The 21,513-nt window shown below is 33.0% G+C and overlaps 1 protein-coding gene and 1 pseudogene across 1 annotated transcript; both read right to left on the bottom strand.

The window, feature by feature from the left end:
* Window positions 1-13,228: 13,228 nt before the first annotated feature.
* On the bottom strand, window positions 13,229-17,884 carry LOC149193377 (presenilin-like protein At2g29900; annotated as a pseudogene).
* A 129-nt stretch (window positions 17,885-18,013) lies between these two features.
* LOC149193376 (laccase-12-like) lies at window positions 18,014-20,823 on the bottom strand. Its single transcript, XM_089407295.1, has 6 exons — window positions 20,604-20,823; window positions 19,933-20,084; window positions 19,540-19,790; window positions 19,297-19,425; window positions 18,268-19,212; window positions 18,014-18,144 (listed from the first exon to the last, which is right to left on the bottom strand). The coding sequence occupies exons 1-6, from the start codon at window positions 20,724-20,726 to the stop codon at window positions 18,014-18,016; spliced, it is 1,731 nt and encodes a 576-aa protein (XP_089263421.1). The 5' UTR covers window positions 20,727-20,823.
* Window positions 20,824-21,513: the final 690 nt, after the last annotated feature.

Here is a 21,513-nt window from a genome sequence, read left to right as displayed (position 1 = left end):
AAATCCAAGGAATAAAATCAAGGGATTAACATTAAACCCTAGGAATATCTACCCTATGATTAATATTATAAACACAAGGAATTTATATTATAAACCTAGTGTATTATAAACCTAGCGAATTATAAACCTAAGGGATCTATATTAAACCCTAGGATTAATATTATAAACCATATCAATAGTATTATACCCTAGGAATATGAACCCTTATAATAATAAACACATAAGATTGATATTATAAACCCGAGGAATCAATAAACCAAGGAATTAATAAACCCAAGTAAATTGTATTATAAACCCAAGAGATTTAAATTAAACCCTAGCATTAATATTATAAACCTTATGAATAATATTATAACGTAGTAATATGAACCCTTAATTTAATAAACCCAAGGGATTGATATCATGAATGCAAAGGACTAATAAACCAAAGGAATTATAAAACCATGGCAATAATATTAAAGACAAGCAATTAATATTATAAATCCAAGGGATATAAACCCTCACATAAATATTATAAACCCTAAAATAAACATTAAACCATGAGATTGATATTATAAAACTTATGATTAACATTATAAACCTATCTAATTAATAAACCCAAGGAAATACCATTAAATGTTGGGATTAATATAAAATCCTAGGAAAATAAACCATAAGATTAATAAACCTAAGAGCTTAATATTGTAAACCAAATGGCTTCTAAAATACAAGGATTAATTTTAAACACTATGATTAATATTAAACATTAAGATTAATATTATAAGCCATATGATTAATATTAAACCCTAGGAATATAAACCTTATGATTAATATTAGAAAACCTAGGATTAATATTAAAACCTAGGAATGTATACCCTATGATTAATATTAATAACCCGAGGGATTATAAACTCAAGAGAATAACATTACACCCTAGGATTATTATTAAACCCTCGGAATATAAACCCTAAGATTAATATTATAAACCTTAGGATTAATATTATAAACCTAAGAAATTAATACTATAAATCCAAAGAATAAAATCAAGGGATTAACATTAAACCTTAGGATGAATATTAAACCTTTGGAATATAAACCCTAGAATTAATAAACCAACGAGTTTAATATTGTAAACCCTAGGATAATATTAAAACCTAGGAATATATACCCTATGATTAATATTTTTTTCCCGTGGAAAAAGTCGTAATTTTCATTATAGGAGAAAATTACATTTTGTATATGCAGAGCATTACTTGAGTGAGGCATTGCCTGTTCATAAATGGAAAAAATTTTGTGCATTCCTCCACACAGGGAGTATATGAGAATAAAAATAACAAAAAATATGGGTATGCAAAGCCCAGCAAACTTGCAGAAATAGGAGCCCAAAGAAAACCCATACCCATTACAATAAAACAATAAAGAAAGCAGTGGTGCAGCCCCAAGAGAGAGGCAGAAGAGCAACCGTTTAGCTCAGACCCGGCACTAAACCACCACAAGCGGAAGATAAACTCCTGAGGAGAGAAACCGAGACACGAATCTCTAAATCTGGTAGCCCGGACAAGAAAGAGAGGCGCGAAATGGGGAAAAATGCAGCTAGGGTAGGCACTCTTCCCCTGCCCCCTCAAAACTCTCCTCATGAAATAGACGAACCAAAAGTAAAAATAGTTACCCCATACTTCCACAGCAGCCTTCAAAATCCCCAACACACACAACCATATTATAGTGGTGTGAAATGAAAAACGCAGACATTCAGGACCTCCACATCCATGTTCCCTCAATGCTCCAAAACAGTAGAGGAAAGGCCACCGCGCGTCCAACAAGCACCATCTGCAGTAGCTAGAAACCCATCCGGTCCCGGCCCAGAGAAGCAGAGGCGAAACCGGGGGTAGAGGCGGTTAGGGTTCAGCCTCCTCACCCCCACACAGTGGAAAAACCCTAGAAACTAGTAGCAAGAAATTTTGACGCCGCCTCTTCACTGTTCTCCACTCCTATCCTCCCGCCTGATATTCTTTACAACCCTATGATTAATATTATGAAGCCAAGGAATTTATATTATAAACCTAACAGATTATGAACCTAAGGGATCTATATTGAACCATACGATTAATATTATAAACCCTATCAATAGTATTATACCCTAGGAATATGAACCCTTATGTTAATAAACACTAAGATTGATATTATAAACCCAAGGGATCGGTAAGCCAAGGAATTAATGAACCCAAGTAAAAGTAAATTGTATTATAAACTGAAGAGATTTAAATTAAACCCTATGATTAATATTATAAACCTTATGAATAATATTATACCCTAGTAATATGAACCCTTAAATTAATAAACCCAAGGGATTGATATCATGAATGCAAGGGACTAATAAACCGAAGCGATTATAAAACCATGGCAATAATATTAAAGACAAGGAATTAATATTATAAATCCAAGGGATATAAACCCTCACATAGATATTATACACCCTAAGATAAACATTAAACCGTCAGATTAATATTATAAAACTTAGGATTAACATTATAAACCTATCTAATTAATAAACCCAAGGGAATAACATTAAACGTTGGGATTAAAATAAAATCCTAGGAACATAAACCATAAGATTAATAAACCCAGGAGCTTGATATTTTAAACAAAATGGCTTCTAAAATAGAAGGATTAATATTAAAAACTAAGATTAATATTATAAACAATATGCTTAATATTAAACCCTGGGAATGTAAACCTTATGATTAATATTAGAAACCCTAGGATTAATATTGAACCATAGGAATATATACCCTATGATTAATATTAATAACCTGAGTGATTATAAATGCAAGGGAATAACATTACACCCTATGATTATTATTAAACCCTAGGAATATAAACCCAAAGATTAATATTATAAACCTTAGGATTAATATTATAAACCTATGAAATTAATACTATAAATCCAAGGAATAAAATCAAGGGATTAACATTAAACCCTAGGTATATAAACCCTAAAATTAATAAACCAAAAGGTTTAATATTGTAAACCCTAGGATTAATATTAAACCCTACCAATATATACCCTATGATTAGTATTGTAAATCCAAGGAATTTATATTATAAACCTAAGGGATCTATATTAAACCCCAAGATTAATATTATAATCCCTATCAATAATATTATACCCTAGGAATATGAACCCTTGTATTAATAAACTCATAAGATTGATATTATAAACCGAAGGGATCGGTAAGCCCAAGAGATTAGTATTATAAACCTAGGGGATTAATATTATAAGGCATAATATTAAAAATTATAAATCCAAGAGATTAATATTAAACTTAAAATAAATCCAAGACATTGATATTACTATTAAACCTGAGATATTAATATTCTAAATCAAGGGATTGATAAACCCAAGGAATTCGTATTATACGCCCAAGAGATTTAAATAAAACCCTAGGATTAATATTGTAAACGTCATGAATAATATTATACCCTAGAAATATGAAACCTTAGATTAATAAACCCAAGGGATTGATATCATAAATGCAAGGGACTAATAAACCCATCGGATTACAAACCTTTAGGAATAATATTAAACATAAGGAATTAATGTTATAGATCAAAGGAATTTAAATATTATAAAAGTTAGGATTAACATTACAAACCTATCTCATTAATAAACCCAAGCGATTAATATTAAAAACCCAAGGGATTTTAAACCCAAGGGAATAACATTAAACCTTAGGATTAATAGGGATTATTCAACCATGGATTAATGTTAAACCTAAGGATTAATATTAAATCCTTTCTCACAATGTGGCATTGGACCATGGTTGAACATGATTGATTTTCATATTGAGACAATATCTGTCGTAATGTGATGTTGGACCATATTTGACCATTAATACAACTGCATATACAACCATTATTAAATGTGTTTGAAGGTGGTCGACCATGGTTGATTTTCATATTGAGGCAATCTTTCTCAAATCTTGTGATGTTGGACCATGGATATGAATTGCCATGGTTGACGATGGTTGAACATTGTTTATTTCCATATTGATAAAATCTTTTTCATAATGCGATGTTGGACAAAGAGACCTGTCTGATTAATAAACCCGAGCGATTAATATTAAAAACCCAAGGGAATAACATTAAACCTTATTATTAATATTAAATCCTAGGAACATAAACCCTAATATTAATAAACCTAAGGGATTAATATTATAAACAAAAGGGATTATAAACTAAAGAGATTAATATTAAAGCCTAAGATTAATGTTATAAACCATAGGTTTAATATTAAACCCTAGGAATACAAACTCTATGATTAATATTAAAAAACCTTGGATCAATATTATAAACCAAAGGGATTATTAAAAGAATTGGACTAATATGGACTAATATTAAAAATGTAAGGGATTATAAACCAAAGGGAATAGCATTAGACCCAACGATTAATATTAAACCCTAGGAATATAAACCCTAAGATTACTATTATAAACCTTAGGATTAATATTATAAAACTAGAGATTAACATTATAAATTCAAGGAATAAACTTAAGGGAATAACATTAAGCCCTAAGATTAATATTAAACCTTAGGGATATAAACCCTATGATTAATATTATAAACCCAAGGAATTTATATTATAAAACTAATAGATTATAAACCTAAGGTATCTATATTAAACCCTAGGATTAATATTATAAACCATATAAATAATATTATAACCTAAGAATATGGGCCCTCACATTAATAAACCCAAGGGACGTTAGACCATCATTGATAATGGTTGACCATGGTTGACGATGGTTGACGATGGTGATTTTGATATTGAGAAAATATTTGTGTCAATGTGACGTTGGACCATCATTGAACATGATTAAGCATGGTTGACCATGGTTGAACATGATCGAGCATGATTTTGAGAGAACCTTTGTCTCAATGCGACATTTGACCATGGTTGACCATGGTTTATTTTCATATTGACATAATCTTTGTTATAATGTGACATTGGACCATGTTTCACCATGAATGACCATGGTCGACGATGATTGATAGTGGTTTAACATGGTTGATTTCATATTTAGACAATCTTTATCACAATGTAATATTGAAACATGGTTGACCATGGCTAACCATGATTATAAACCCAAGGGATTTATATTGAACCTTAGAATTAATATTATAAACCCTATTAATAATATTATACCCTAGGAATATGGACCCTTAGATTAATAAATCAAAAGGATAAATATTATAAACCTAAGGGAATAATAAATATAATGGATTAATACTAAAAACCCAAGGGATTATAACCTAATGGAATAATATTAAACCCAAGGGTTTAATATTATAAACCCAAGGTATATAAGCCCTAAGATAAATACTAAAAACCCTAAAATAAACATGGTTGACTATCGTTGACCATGGTTGATTTTCATATTGACACAATCTTTATCACAATGCGATGTTGGACCATGATTGAACATGATTGATTTTCATATTGAGAAAATATTTTTATAATTGTGATGTTGGACCATGGATGACCATGGTTGATTTTCATATTAAGACAATCTCTGTCCCAATGTGACGTTGTACCATGTTTGACCATGGATGACCATGGTTTTCATAATGTGACATTGGACCAAGAGACATCTTCATCACAATGTGACCATGGTTGACCATGATTAACCACGGTTGATTTTGACATTGAGACATCATTGTCATAATGGGATGTTGGACCATGGTTGATTTTCATATTGACCATAATGGACCATGATTGACCATGATTGATTTTCATTTGAGAAATTCTTTGTCACAATGCAACATTTGACCATGGTAGACCATGATTGAAGATGGTTGACCATGGTTGATTTTCATATTGCGACAATATTTCTTATAATGTGATGTTTGACCATGAATGGCCATGGTTGAAGATGATTGAACATGGTTGATTTTCATATTGAGACAATCTTTGTCACAATGTGACGTTGGACAAAGAGACAATCTTCGTCACAATGTGAACATGATTATTGACCATGGTTGACCATGGTTGAGCATAGTTGAAAATGATTGACCATGGTTGATTTTCACATTGAGAAAATATTTGTCAAAATGCAACGTTGAAACATGGTTGACCATGGTCGACGATGGTTAACCATGGTTGATTTTCATGTTGAGACATTTCTTTCACAATGTGATGTTGGACCATGACTGACCATGATTGACAATGGTTAATTTTCATATTGACCATGGTTGACCATGATTGATTTTTATATACAATCTATGTGACAATGTGACATTTGAATAAATATTATAAACCCTAAAATAAACATGGTTGTCCATCGTTGACCATGGTTGATTTTCTTATTCACATAATATTCGCCACAATGTGACGTTGGACCATGGTTAATTTTCATATAGAGACAATCTTTGTCACAATGCAACGTTGGACCATGGTTGACCATAATAATATTATTTAATGTTATTAATATTAATAGTTATCGTTAAAATTAATATTTATAAATACTCATAATATTAAAAGTAATATTAATTGATACAAATATTAATAGTAATATTAATAACTAATATTAAAATTAATATTTATAAATAAAGGAGAGTACATTTTGGATTAATCACATTATTAGGATTTGGTCGACATTTCGAACCAACTAATGTGGTTCATCCACATTAGTTGGTTCAAAATGTCGACAAATCCTAGTAATGTGATTAATCAGAAAGGCACTCTCATTTACAATATGGATCACAAAAACCTAAGAACTAACATTTATAAATAATATTAAAATTAATTAATTAATATAATATCAATAATATTAATAAATTAAAATAATAATAATACAGAATATTGTAAACTAAAAAAATATAATATTATTTTTAATACTAAAGGTTGATGATATTATTTATAATAATAATGTTAATGCCATTAATAATTTTAATATTATTAATTAAATTTTATTAATACTAATAATTAATAATTTTAAATATTAATAACTAATATTAAAATTAATATTTATAAATATTAATAATATTAAAAGTAATATTAATGTTGGTATTCGTATCAATCAATATTAATATTAATATTAATATTAATTTTGTCGACAGTTCTTGGATAGACGGTAATAGGGTGCTCTATTAAGGCACTGTTTGATGTGAAGTCACTGGTTCAATTTCATACCCCGATTGAGGTGGTATATTTGACATGAGGAAGATGTAGTCCTACTAAACTTAAAAAAAAAAAAAAATTATTAATATTAATATGACAGTTAAAATTCAAATAGCTTAAAAAGAAAATTTATATTATATATTATAACCTATAATGAATTTTCAAATCAAACCTACCTAAGTTATATATTATAACTTAAAACCACTATTAAAAGTTAAACAATATTATATCTTCAAAGGTAAAACTACTATCATAACTTTTTGCTCATTTGTGAGAAATCAAAACTATGTTAATATTGATTAAATGAATATGATAAACGATATTAATATTGGTAAAAGGTAAAATTATTATTATCTTTTTTTGTTTGTTGGGCACACCATTTTAAAATTGGTTTTAAAATCATGTTAACCACATGAATAATTAATGTAAATTTAAAATCCAACACTAATTATATAAATCAAGTTTTTTAATTATAAAAATAATTTTATTAAAAAAGAGTGGTAAAACCAATATTATTTAATAGAGTGGCTTTTAAAGCTAACAATTGATAAATTCAAAAATTCCAATTCAATAAAAATGATAAATATCAACTAATAAGATTCAATACATACCAAATTTTTTTTTTTCAATTCTTTAATGTTTTTAATAATTAATATTAATATGATATAATAATTGATAGTGACATTAATATTAATATTAACAATAACCAAATTTAATATTAAAATATTAGCATAATGGTATTATTAATCATTAGTTCAATATAAACATTAAATCTATAAAACCTAATATATATTAAACGCAAATTTCATATAAATTTTAATGTTATTATTAAGCTTTACATAAACTTTAATATAAACATAATAATATTAAATCTAAAATATAATGTTTAAATTTTAACATAAAATTTAATTTTATTATAAATATTAAAATAAACTTAAAATGCAATGGGAAAACCTAAAAACGGCTCTTAAAGCCTTAACCTTAAAAACCAATTTTAAAATTAATAATATTCTAAAAAAAGGGTTAAAGCTTAGGTATTAATAGCAATTTTAGCTTTAATGTTCATGTTAATAGTGGTTTTTAATACTTGGAAATAAAACAATAATTATATTATTGAGGAGTTTTTATTATTGAGGGGTTTCCATTATAATATTGGAATGTGGATTATGGCGTAATTATTTAAAATAAGAAAAATACATCTAATTTATAAAAATAGTTTGAAAATAAGTTTAAAACATTCATCTATTAACATTCGTTACTATCTGGATAAATATATGAACGGAAACTGTGTCTAAAATCTTAATTCATAAAAAAACATTTCAAAAAATTTATAAAAGAAATTCTGTATTAATTAAAATTAATATTTTTTGAGATAAAACCAATTTATTTATCAATGTAAATTTACAAACCAACACTAAATATATAAACAAAGTTTATTTTATTACGAAAATAAATTTATTAAACAAAGTCTTTCGGTAGAAATCACATGAGATGAACCACACTTGTTGATTTGAAACGCGTTGGCCAAAAAATTCTCTCCAAAAAATTCTCTCATGTGATTTCTACCAAAAGACTTCCTTTAATTCATTATGGATCACATAAACTTGAATACAAAAACTAAATAAATAAAATTAAATAAATAAAAAATAAAAAATTATTAAGAAATAGTGGTAAAACCAAAATTATGTAGTAGACCAACAATGGATAAATTCTAAATTCAAATTCAATGAAAATAACAAATGACAACTAATAAGATTCCAAAACATACACAAAAAATTCTAATTCTGAAACTTATAAATTTCATTTCACAAACTTATTTTACATGTATAGAAAACTATAACAAAAATTTATGTGATACAAATATTCAATTTAATTAAAAAAAATATCAAAAATTATAATGGATTGCTAAATTATCAACTCTTACCACATTTAAAAATAAATATAATATTCAATACCATTTAAAAATAAATAAATATGTTTCAAATTTCCCAACAGAGCATTACTTATGACTTTGACACCATGATTCATCAATAAACACCCTACAAAACACATAAAACATAAAATAAATGAATAAATAAACTAAACTAAACTAAACTAAACTATGAAATTTACAAGCCACATCAACATTTGCATTGTTGTAGATTTCTTCGACCGTGAAAGATGCTACGTATCGTATAAAACGAAAACATCTCATGTTTAAGTTATATCTGAATAATACAACCGACACTTTGCTTTATTCTATGTTGTTTTTATAACTTCTGGGCTTTAAGCTACATTGAAGATTTTATTTTTCAATTCATTTTGTGGTACATAATCCCATATTAACTATGTAAACTGAGCAAAATTTACAACCTTTTCTATTAAACTATGGAATGCCAACTTCATTTTGTATGGTAAACAACTTTCTATGCTCTTTCAATTCAAAGTTTGTGAAGAAAATTCTCGTCATTATATAATTATTTCCGTGCAATTTAGAATACACAAAACACAATGATACCTTCTATATGCTATAGTTTTTCTTGCATTAACTAATGCATTTGGAATTATTTTTATAATTGTAAAAGGAAACCACGCAAATTATTGGAATAGACAAGTCCACTCTATCTGGAAAACACATTCTTATACGGCTCCCTTCATTTTCACTAAGAGGTGAGATATTTCCATTTAATATGGAATAAAGGGAATTAACAAAAGAAACTAAACACATTCTTACAGGGCTCCCTTCATTGTCACTAAGAGGTGAGATATTTCCATTTGCATCTAGTAATATGGAATAAAGGGAATTAACAAAAGAAACTAAACACATTCTTACAGGGCTCCCTTCATTGTCACTAAGAGGTGAGATATTTCCATTTTCATCTAGTAATATGGAATAAAGGGGATTAACAAAAGAAGCTAAACACATTCTTACAGGGCTCCCTTCATTGTCACTAAGAGCTGAGATATTTCCATTTGCATCTAGTAATATGGAGTAAAGGGAATTAACAAAAAAAAACCAATTAATTCAAGGGAATAAAGGGAATTACAAAAAGGGCCAACTAATTAATGAAACATCCAGCACATGAATTTTTAAAATATTTCAATATTTATTGGCAACCCTTGACGACAGGCAAGACCAGGAAATCTCGCCCACTTAACCCATGTGAGATTTGATGAGTGCATGATCTAAGTTGCAGCACTCTGATTTTACACCAACAAACTAATTTATATTCAGGCCTCCTAGCGTCCTATTTCCTAAACTTTGCTTACGACCTGTTTTTCTAAAAAAGAACAAAATTTGAAAAGTTTTAAACATATTTCTTTGAATAATTTGTGCAGTGAAAAACATAAACATTTATTTTAATAATTTGTACACTGAAAAAACATAAAAAATTTGAAGGATTAATTACATACATATGATTGCTACAACAAATTATCAATGCTCTCTATACCAAGTCAAAAATGGCGCTGCACTTTAACATCATTAACAAGAGTTCTTCCCATGTCTTCGAGGGGATCATGCATTCATCCATTGAATCTTTGCAATTGTATCAATTTGCATTACACGCATAGTTCCGGACATACACTATCTTACATTTTCAGGGCATACACTATCTTACATCCCTTGAGCGAAGCTTCATCTAATGTGTGGTTATCTGCATGGAGAAGGCCAACTAAAACGGTAAGCGATAGCTATATGAAATTCAAATTGTTCGTGATTGTGAGGCTAAACCAATGTCTTACATCCTTGTGGCAATGTTTCGTATAGGCGAATTGAATCGCTAAGTGATGTCTAGGCGGAATTGAAGTTGTTGGTGTTGCTAAGCTAATTGAAACGGATGGTGATGGTTATTCGTACTTTTCACAACAGTTTTTAATCTTTCTACTTTGTCTTAATCATAATAGGTGGCGATTAACAAATGGCATGGTAAATTTTTATTGAAGGTTTGTAAATTTTTAATTTAAACATGGTTTAATCACATGATTTAGATATGCAAGAAAGTTATCATTGCTAATTTCATTTTTTGATTTAGTGGCGACTACGAGAATATACGAGCATCTTTCAATTGAGACCATCCGATCAAAAAATTAATTAACAAAAAGATTAAAGTAACCAATTCCCATAGGAAGGATGCCTATCAACGTAAATATGTAATTAAGATTTTTCGGTAAATTAAAATTTGAATGAAACCCTACACCAATATAGTTTGGTAATTTCAAATTTATGTTTAAAATGAAAAAAAAAAATTCATTTTTTTTAAGTATAAAATATATTTTTCATAAATATTAGAAGAAAAATTATTATAAAATATGTCATTTCATAGGTGTTTTTTTTACTTTGTTTAGAATTAATGGGAAAAGAACCCATAAACAAAAAATTTAAAAATTAAACTAACGAGACAGTCATGTGCTCATCAACGAATAAGACGATTTGATTCAACCTAGAATATACTAGCAATTGTCCCAAAAGGTACAAAGAGAGGCCGATAAGATTATTAAATTGGAATTGTTGAATTTTTCTATAAGATTTAATTGGTTTGTGGAAAACCTTGTTTTCTTGGACTAGATCATTGTGCAATTATCTTTCTAAAGCTCTTTGTCGTTTGATAAAATAATCAGAATACTGTTTTCAAATTTCCATAGATTTCCTCTTGCAGTAAATTTCAAATACAAAATCAAATTACAGAGTATATTGCTTTGTCGAAGGAAATGATAAGAATAGAATACAACATAATCAATGCTATTTGTGATGAATTTATCAGTTTACAACAAAGAAAATTTGGCTTCCCTTGTCAGAGCTGAGTTGATTTGTGGCCTCACGATATCCAGCAGTCTATTTAAGGGTATTCAAGCTAAGTGCAACTTTGGGGATTGGAGTTATTCTGCTCTAATATCAAAAAAGAAAAAGGTGAGTCAGATCTAAACCACGAAAGCTTCCATTACAAGACGAGTTAAGAGACAAAAAATTACACCCAAAAAAATTCAAACAGGGAAAGCAGGCAAAGCCTTCTGACAGAAGGCCAGCAGAATCAATGTTACACCGAGGCGTGCTATTATGCCAAGGTAGCATGTGTAAACTGTCATATAATCATACATAGCTGCCCTTCCAACCAATACGCTGTAGAATATGAAGTCACCCAATCCCAGTTTAATTGCACCAGATGCAGAAAGCCCAATCCCATCCCGTTGGTATGTATCCGTGTGTGTAGAATCTTCAATCCCATTTGGGTGCGTCCTCCCCTTACTATCACTATCAGTTTGGGTCAATAATCCTTGTAGTGTAGAAGGCAATGGCAAAGAACCCAGTTGTTGATTCACATATGTGGAAGAAGGAGTCGTCACCTGGTGATTTACAAGGGGAACTGATTCCTCTTCTGTTGGTGTCTCTGTGTCTCCTTGAACACAACTCCCCTCCACCTCTTCGATTGGTTTCCCACTTTTGGATAGTCTTAATTTTAGTTTTTTCTGTATTATTCCATGAACCTTGGTTCTGAACTACAGAGGCCAGAGCCTCCTTGTCTCATTTTGTTACAGTAATAGATTTTAGACTTATTTAGAAAAAAAAAATTAACTATATATTAAACTAAAATATATTATACTAGGTATATATAATAATAATAATAATAATAATAATAATAATAATATATTATACTAGCAATTGTCCCAAAAGGTACAAAGAGAGGCCGATAAGATTATTAAATTGGAATTGTTGATTTTCTATAAGAGTTAATTGGTTTGTGGAAAACCTTGTTCTTTTGGACTAGATCATTGTGCAATTATCTTTCTAAATGCTCTTTGTCGTTTGATAAAATAATCAAAATATTGTTTTCAAATTTCCATAGATTTCCTCTTGCAGTAAATTTCAAATACAAAATCAAATTACAGAGTATATTGCTTTGCCGAAGGAAATGATAAGAATAGAATACAACATAACTAATGCTATTTGTGCTGAATTTATCAGTTTAAAACAAAGAAAATTTGGCTTCCCTTGTCAGAGCTGAGTTGATTTGTGGCCTCACGATATCCAGCAGTCTATTTAAGGGTATTCAAGCTAAGTGCAACTTTGGGAATTGGAGTTATTCTGCTATAATATCAAAAAAGAAAAAGGTGAGTCGTGATCTGAACCACGAAAGCTTCCATTACAAGACGAGTTAAGAAATAAAAAATTACACCCAAAGAAATTCAAACAGGGAAAGAAGGCAAAGCCTTCTGACAGAAGGCCAACAGAATCAATGTTACACCGAGGCCTGCTATTATGGCAAGGTAGCATGTGTAAACTGTCATGTAATCATACATAGCTGCCCTTCCAACCAATACGCTGTAGAATATGAAGTCACCCAATCCCAGTTTAATTGCACCAGATGCAGAAAGCCCAATCCCATCCTGTTGGTATGTATCTGTGTGTGTAGAATCTTCAATCCCATTTGGGTGCGGCCTCCCCTCACTATCACTATCAGTTTGGGTCAATAATCCTTGTAGTGTAGAAGGCAATGGCAAAGAACCCACTTGTTGATTCACATATGTGGAAGAAGGAGTCCTCACCTGGTGATTTACGAGGGGAACTGATTCCTCTTCTGCTGGTGTCTCTGTGTCTCCTTGAACACAACTCCCCTCCGCCTCTTCCTCCTCTGTGACAGCTATTTTGAAACCCTGAATAGAATCCTCATGAGGTAGCAATGCAAAAGCAGAGGCAGTGCTCTCATCGCATCCTGAATTCAAGGATTTCAATAATGCAGATCTCGAACCTGAACTTGTTGGTTTCTTCCAAATGTTTCCCATCTGTTGTTGCGGGAGGGCTTTTTCTAATCTTTCCACGGATGGAGGAAGGGAAGGGTTTATCAAAGCTTCTTCTTCTTCTTCATTTTCAGTAGCTAGAGGGCAACTGTGAGGAAGAAGCACATTTTCATTTTCACGCTCGGGGACAGCGATGTGGGGTTTTCTCATAACAGGGTGAGACTCATAAATCAAAGTAGGGATTTCCTCATCTCTTGAAATAGCGAGCTCTACCAAAATTTTGAGAGGGCCACCAGGGATGAGAACAGCAATAACATCATATACTGCCATTGCAACAAGCATCACCCACAAAGTCCACTCGGAGAGCATAGTAAACCAGAATGCAATAAGCATGCCTATGAGTACCAAGTAACCCTGGGTGAAAATTATGGGCACTTTCCACAGGGAAACAAAAAACACCCACAACAGCAAAATTAAAAAGCACAACCCCAAAAGTAAAGAAGTGAATGGGTATAGAGAAAGCTTGCACCAGAAGCACGGCCACGCCCCCACCCATATAACCCAACACAACGAATGCTGCAAAACCCATGTAAAAACAAAGAAACTTCGTGCATTTGTAAATGAAAAGGCATACCAACAAGAACGTGACCACTGTGACAACAACTACAAATACAAGGGTTAGTATGTCTACAGGAGTCAATTTTGGTTATTTCTGAATCCAGGTTATTAATTTTGCGTCCCTTACACTCCAATGAGGCTCACTGTGTTCCCGCCTGATCTACTGCCTTACCTGGGCCTCTCATTGCCTTAGCCTTTTCCTTTCCATTTTCTACAACATTCGGAAAACCACCTTCCCTTTCAATTAAATCAAAGGCGGACTTCTTTGCCCGGGTTTGGTTGTTTAATTCAATATTTTTAATACCGTCTTCGCTTTTATAAATATTGAAGTCCTGTCCTGAAAGTTTCACTGTTCTTAGTTTCCTAATCGGCTCATCCAAGTCCTGAGGAAACCACGGACCAGTTTCTGTATCAAAAGAAACTGTTAGCTGTTGTTCTTTGATGTGGTCGAAATTTTTGGAATTATTTTCTGGCTCCTTAATGCTGAGAGAATTGAACCTGTCAAAGGAGGCCCCAAAGTGCTTATGTTCCCCAAACATTTCCAAGCATGACCACCATCTGTAATTAGGCCTAACTAAAGGTGGAAGCGGAGGCTTTTGCCCTTCTCTTAGACTTTCCTCGAGTAGGCTTTCAGACAATGGCCAACATTTCCTTATGTCCACACTTCTAACTTTTGCAACATATTCACTGTATATCCAAGAACCATGAACGCAATAATTAAAGGGCAAAGAAGATTCATTTTTAACTGTCAGCTGCTATCATTTTTATGAAACAATCAATGGTTGAAAGCAACAAAGAGAGAGTATAGGGCATGCGTTACCCTACCGTATGGAGAAACCTTCGCATAGGACGCTTCTGCTGTTAATTTTTCGATGGAGGTCTTGGGAAAAAATAACTGGATTTCTGAAGGTCGCAAAACCATGATCAACTTTGTCAAGATTCCAACGGTGAATACGAATTTCAGATAAAGCGTTCTTGACTGCAGTTGCTGGCCAATTAGATTCCGTATCAATCTGTACATTTTGCAGGTTCAGAAATGGTCAACTGCCATTTGGAGGAATTTTGTCCCCACCCATAGATGGTTCAAGAACACTAGGTAATACTCCACTTCGATTGTACTCTCCTCCTGCTTTCTGCGTAACTGAAACCCTGTTCTTTAAAAGGCACCCGAATGACCCTACTTGTCATTAGCCTGCCCAACCATAACATATCAGCATTGACAGTTTGTGTGAATCTGGTATTTTAATGAAGTCCACGGTAGTCCCATTATCGGGCATTCAAGTGTCAGACGAATTCTGCAATGCCGTCAAAATATGATCCCAAAATTTCAATATCTGAGAGAATAAGAATACATCCTGCAAGATAAATCTATATCCCTGCCCTAAAATGGAGTATGAATGTTAAGCCTATGGAAGGTCAAGACATCCCGTTGTAAAACAAAAGTATCGGAATAAATTTATGGTGGAAACCCTGCAAGATCTGTTTACAGGAAAGGTTTTACTAGGGCGTGTTCAAGCAAGGTTTCACGACGGCAGTACTGAAAAAAAACAAAAAGCAAAAAGGTTTCACAAGCGCGATGAAGCCCGTGACCGTGGCCCAAAGCAGCACATAAAGGCGGAGAGAAGCTTTGCAGGAGGGGGTCGATCCGTATTTTCTGTGGCCCAAAGCAGCAACAGAATACAAATGCAAAAAAGAAAAGGAATCAAAAGAAAACAGATTAACATGAGTCGGTGAAAATAAGAGAAAAATGAAGAGCAGGATGGCTCACCAGGTAAGAATCGGAAGATTGTTCATCATATATGAGAGTGGCGAAGAAAATAAAGATGATGACCAATTAAGGAGATGATAGTGACTAGGTTCAATGCACAGCAGGTGAAAAGAAGGCAACTCTACCGATATTTGGAAAAAGTAGTCAAAGCACAGTGCATGCTTGCCAGATGCGTAGGACTTCAAATCAATGGTTGAAAGTGTCTCACCTGATCGAACGGAGCAGAGTAAAAGTGTTGACAATTGTTGATACATAGGAAGGCCTATCGACCTAATTATTGGTCATCCAAAACTCCGTGGAGACTTCGTTAACGAATTTTGAACTCCTGTTTCAGAATATTGTACTAGAATCCCAAATAATATTTTTATGCCTTGGAATTTGACATCTTACAAGACGTGAATGTAGAGAGCTATGGTATCTTAACATTTCAAAACATAATTTGAACGGTGGTAATATATAAATACCCAGGGATCATCTCATCGTTTTAAGAGAGTTTAGGTTTCTAAATATTAGATACTAGCATAATGTACCAATGTGGTTAATATACTCGTTCCATGTCATTGTACTAATATTTTACAAATTTTAAAAGGTGCTATTGTTAGTTCCTCTGAGAAATCGTGGATACATTTCAAGGCGATTAGTGGTATAGAAACAACGATGGATTAAGATATTAAAAATGTGATATTGTTAATTCTTGTTGAGCAATCGTGGTTACATTTCAAGACGATTAGTGATATAAAAACATTGACAGCTTAAAGTATTAAAAAGGTGATATTGTTAGTTCTTGTTGAGCAATCGTGGTTACATTTCAAGGCGAGTAGTGGTATAGAAACATTGATATTGTTTGGTAGTATAAAAAAGAGTTTTTTTTTTAAGTGTATACTATTATATAATTAGATTAAATGATTAAGGTGTAATGTTTGATTTTTTTAAAATAATTAATTAATAATTTTAATTTAAAAATATATATATATATATATACATTTTTTTCTATAAATAACAATAATAATAATATTTTTTTTCTATATAGGTTGAGTGGGCTTAATGCTTAAGAGTATGTGTTTCTTTTTAAGAGGTTACAGGTTCAAAACCAAAGAGGGGTAGAGTATGTATGCCTTGGTAGACTCGGTCGTCAAATCACTACACGGAGGTGGGTCCCTTATCCCACAAACAAGGTAACATACACTAATTTGGTGTCTTGCTTGACTGTGACCTTAAAAATAAATACTATTATTAATAAATTTTATACTAATCAAGAAATTATTTCAAATAAATTAATTTACTTATTTAGAAAGAAATATTTATTATATAAAACAAAAAATAAGGACAATTTTGTTTAAAAATTAATTTTTATCGCTAATTTTTAACCGTGCCCTAATTGTTACCTTTTATAAGCGGCCGACAAATTATTTGAACGAATCAATTTTGCTCCACGCATTAATCTTACGTTACTGAATCATAAAAAATATACCAATAACATTGATTCAAAAGTCAGTGGGTTTTCTATTGCTGTGATCATGACCAAGGTATTTTTCATTTCCGAGGGGGTCACACGATTACCAAATTTCCTACCTCTTGTGTAACTACCTTACATATACACATTTCCTAATAGGCGGGAACTTTGCCATAACAATCTGGATCATAATGGATATAAGAATGGAAGAAGAAAATTTAGGACAAGGTAAAAAGCATGAAGTGGGATCAATAGAAGATCGGGATTCATCTCTATTATCGATTGGTATGGATGGCAGTTTTCCTCAGCATCGCGGAAAATCTCTGGGAGGTGACTGGAGACTCAAAAGAGCGTCAGGTCCATTGTTAACCACAAACACCATGGCCAGCCCCCATGTTATGTGCACGTCCAAGTGGCAGTGCATCACCCAAGCTCCTGCAATAAGTAATGATCACGGCCATTACCACTATGTTGCACAAAGTATGATCCAATTCAGAACAAGAGACGACACCACTACAGATGGAAAGTGGAAAGCTGTGAAACAAATTAAATGCTTACCAGGATTGTCAGCCACGAATCTTATTGCAGCCCAGCCATTGACTGGAACGTTCACAGTGTTGCGCATAGGAGGATCCACCAGGTTGAACTTCTGAAGATCGGTTTGTGGATTATAATTGCCAAATCCTGCTCCCACTATGTAGAAGTCATAACCATGGAGATGAACAGGATGGCTTTCACCCGCAAATATATTTGTTCCTTGAAGAATTACTTGCACCGTTGTGTTATAATTAAGAACTTTCACTCTTGTACCTTTCACAGGGGACCACAGACCTCTGCTTATATTCTGTGCGGTATAATCAAATCGCACAGAAGGGTTATCGGGGAAGTCTATGGAGAATACTCCTTTCATGCCAAAATGTTGAGCTTGAAGAATTGACGAAGTTGTTGGCAGCACAAATGATATGTTATTCATACTGGCTGCAAATCTTGATCCGTTGGGACCTCCACAAGACTGCCCCGGGCATTTGATCAATCCTAAACCTATGGTGTAGAAGAGATTCTCGTTGACCCTCTGAGGAACGAAGACGGGGTGATCTTGTGAGGCCAAGCTTCTGAGACCATTGGCGAAGCTAGTGGCACTCTGGGTGTCGTTATAGAATGGAAGATTCGGCATGATTGGAGCTGATTTGTTAGAGCTCCCCTCGTATTCTAAAATGGCAGTGGTAGTGGTGTTATCGAATGGAACCCCTTGCCCGCTGGAATATGCTCGAGCAGCCATATAGTATCTACCTGTAGCCTGATTGGCAGTTACAAGTATGTCTGTTGTCTGGCCGGGGCCGAGCATCAGAACATTCGTCTTAAGAGGCTTTGTATACAAAGCATCCACAGCAACAACGGTCATTGTGTGGTTAGCTACCGAGAAAAACAGGTCACTATTGAGAGCAGCATTGATGACACGCAGAAGATTTGTTTCCCCAGCTTTTACTGAGACACTGAAGGTATCTGTATCCATCATTTGCAATTGATCATTTGCCAGCTGAACAGATTCTATCTATTTGATATGCGTTAATGTAGGAAGAAATGTACCTGAAGTAGAACATTTATATAAGTCGCCTGGTTGTCCATTTATAGTAAATGCATCTGAAACGTTGGGGGCTGCTCCTGTTCGGGTTGCTTGATTCACAACATCAATAGGATTCCTATTCCACCATTCTCCTGCGAATTCAAACACAGTCAAACATTTCAATCGCATTAGAATTTACATTGAAATCAAGCTCCCAATTATATTTCTAACCAAGGAGCATAACAAATTGAATAGCTATAGCATACCTAGAAGAATGGGAATCTGGCGATGTGGCCTTGTAAATTTAAAGGGATAAGTGCTTCCCAGCCTAGGCAAGATGATCAAAGCTCCATAGACAGTAGCTCGAAGCCAAGAGCTGTGGGCATGCCACCAGAGAGTTCCTTCCTGACCAGTGATGGTGAATTTGTATGTGTAACTTCGCCCTGGCCGAATGGGGCATTGTGTTATAAATTCAGGTCCATCGGACCACCCGGTGCGAAATTGGCGCACTCCGTGCCTGTAAATACGAGCATAAACAATTTATTCCTTTTAACATGCAAAACCAGACATACACGATGCTCTGCCGTTTAACAAGACTTAAAAATGCATTAACATCAATATCATGCAGTACTACTCGGTGGGTTAGAGACGTGACGTACCAGTGAATGGTAGCGTTATATTGCGCCTGGTTGTGCACTTTGATTTTAAGATTGTCTCCGTTTCTCACATGCAGCGTTGGACCCGGGAACTGTCCGTTCACAGTGATGATATTGTGTGTCCCACATAGCCTTTTCACAGGTGTAGATCGAAGCTGAATTTTCCGATTAACCAGCCACAAAATTCATTACATTAATAAGTGATGAGTTCATCAGATACCTAGGTATTATTCCTACATAGTCAATGAGCGGAGGCAATTACTAAATGTTTCCCAGAGAAATTACCGCAATTCATAAAGAAGAATTAATTATACATCCATGTTAGTGACAGACATGTTAGTGAAGTGCACAGAGCGCTCAGAATACCAGAAACTAGGAATTGCACGTTAATGTTCATTCTATCTTAATAGAGAGTGCTTTCCTATTATTTCCATGCGTGTATCCATTAAAAAAAAAAAAATTATGTTAAAATGGCTAATGCACCCAGGATGCTTCATCTAAATCCATAGATTTATTTTTCGTATATAAATATATACTTTTGTAACACCCAATGGATTAAAGCAGAGACTTCAAATTCCATGGCAGCAACATCTCCCAGCTCATTATAACACCTTTTTTCAAGCAAACGCTAACATACATTTTAAATAGGAATATTGAAAGATGAGAAAACGTACAACGAATATATGTTTGTGTAGCTTCGCGGAGGCCATAGCAGTCAGCCAGGTTAGGCATATGACTATCCGAAACAACCTAGTCGCAAATGGGCATGCCCACCAATGTTGATTAAACCTTTCCATTGAATATATATACTTTTAATAAACTTAGCAAGCTGCACTGTTTCTATTTCAACGTGAAGCTCCACAGAAGTTTGGAAAAAAGAAACAAGCAAACATATGTGTCAGGAGGAATGGACAAGATAGGCATGAATCAGAAAGTAGTGAGATCAAAGTTTTTATACATGTGAATTGCCAGTTGAACTCCGTTTAGTTTGGTGGTAAGTCTACGTTCAAGTTGTTAAAGCCGTAACAAAAGGGTGAAAGTTGGTGAAGTTAGAAGTTGTTAGAAAAGGTTAAACTCGGTGAAATTAGGCGCTGAGCTGTAGAAAGATGAAAAACACCCTCTTGGTAGTCGACGTGTACCGCACCCAGGTACCGCGGTATTTGAAACGTCTCTTTCCTCGGTTACAATGACGGCGCCGCTGATAATCAATTACCTGGGGTTGTTGAGTCAACACTGTTTTCTTCATTCCTTCTTTATAACTGCATTTTATATGACGTGAAAATAAAAATAACCCATACCTTGACGCCAGTCACCACTGTTCTCCTCTTTCCTTAATAATAACGGCATTGTATGCTAATGGTTTCTCCTCATTATTTCTTATGCACAATATGCGCGACACAGGTAACGAAGAAAGCTGTTAATCAAGTTTGGTCGTTGAACCAATCATAAAATTACGAAGGCTACGCCATCCGCCATCGGATTATTATCAAATATTTGCATTGAGATTAAAATCCTTACCTATCCACTTTAGATTGCTGTTCTTCGATGCAACAGTTGAGATTAATTTCAACCATGTTTCTAATA

The sequence above is a fragment of the Pinus tabuliformis genome, chromosome 2_2 (genome assembly GCF_031772625.1).
Source record: "Pinus tabuliformis cultivar Carrire ecotype Pingquan chromosome 2_2, CPIR1, whole genome shotgun sequence".
NCBI classification, from domain to species: domain Eukaryota; kingdom Viridiplantae; phylum Streptophyta; class Pinopsida; order Pinales; family Pinaceae; genus Pinus; species Pinus tabuliformis.
Note: the sequence above shows the minus strand (reverse complement) of the source record. Positions and strands in the feature narration are given on the sequence as shown.

Excerpts from the sequence above, each read along its gene's own strand:
- LOC149193376 (XM_089407295.1), bottom strand. The coding sequence starts at position 20,726 with ATGGAAAGGTTTAATCAACATTGGTGGGCATGCCCATTTGCGACTAGG. Across the intron at positions 19,426-19,539 it reads CCAGATTCCCATTCTTCTAG|GAGAATGGTGGAATAGGAAT; the intron begins GTATGCTATAGC and ends TTGAATTCGCAG. Across the intron at positions 18,145-18,267 it reads ATTCGTGGCTGACAATCCTG|GAGCTTGGGTGATGCACTGC; the intron begins GTAAGCATTTAA and ends TACTTATTGCAG.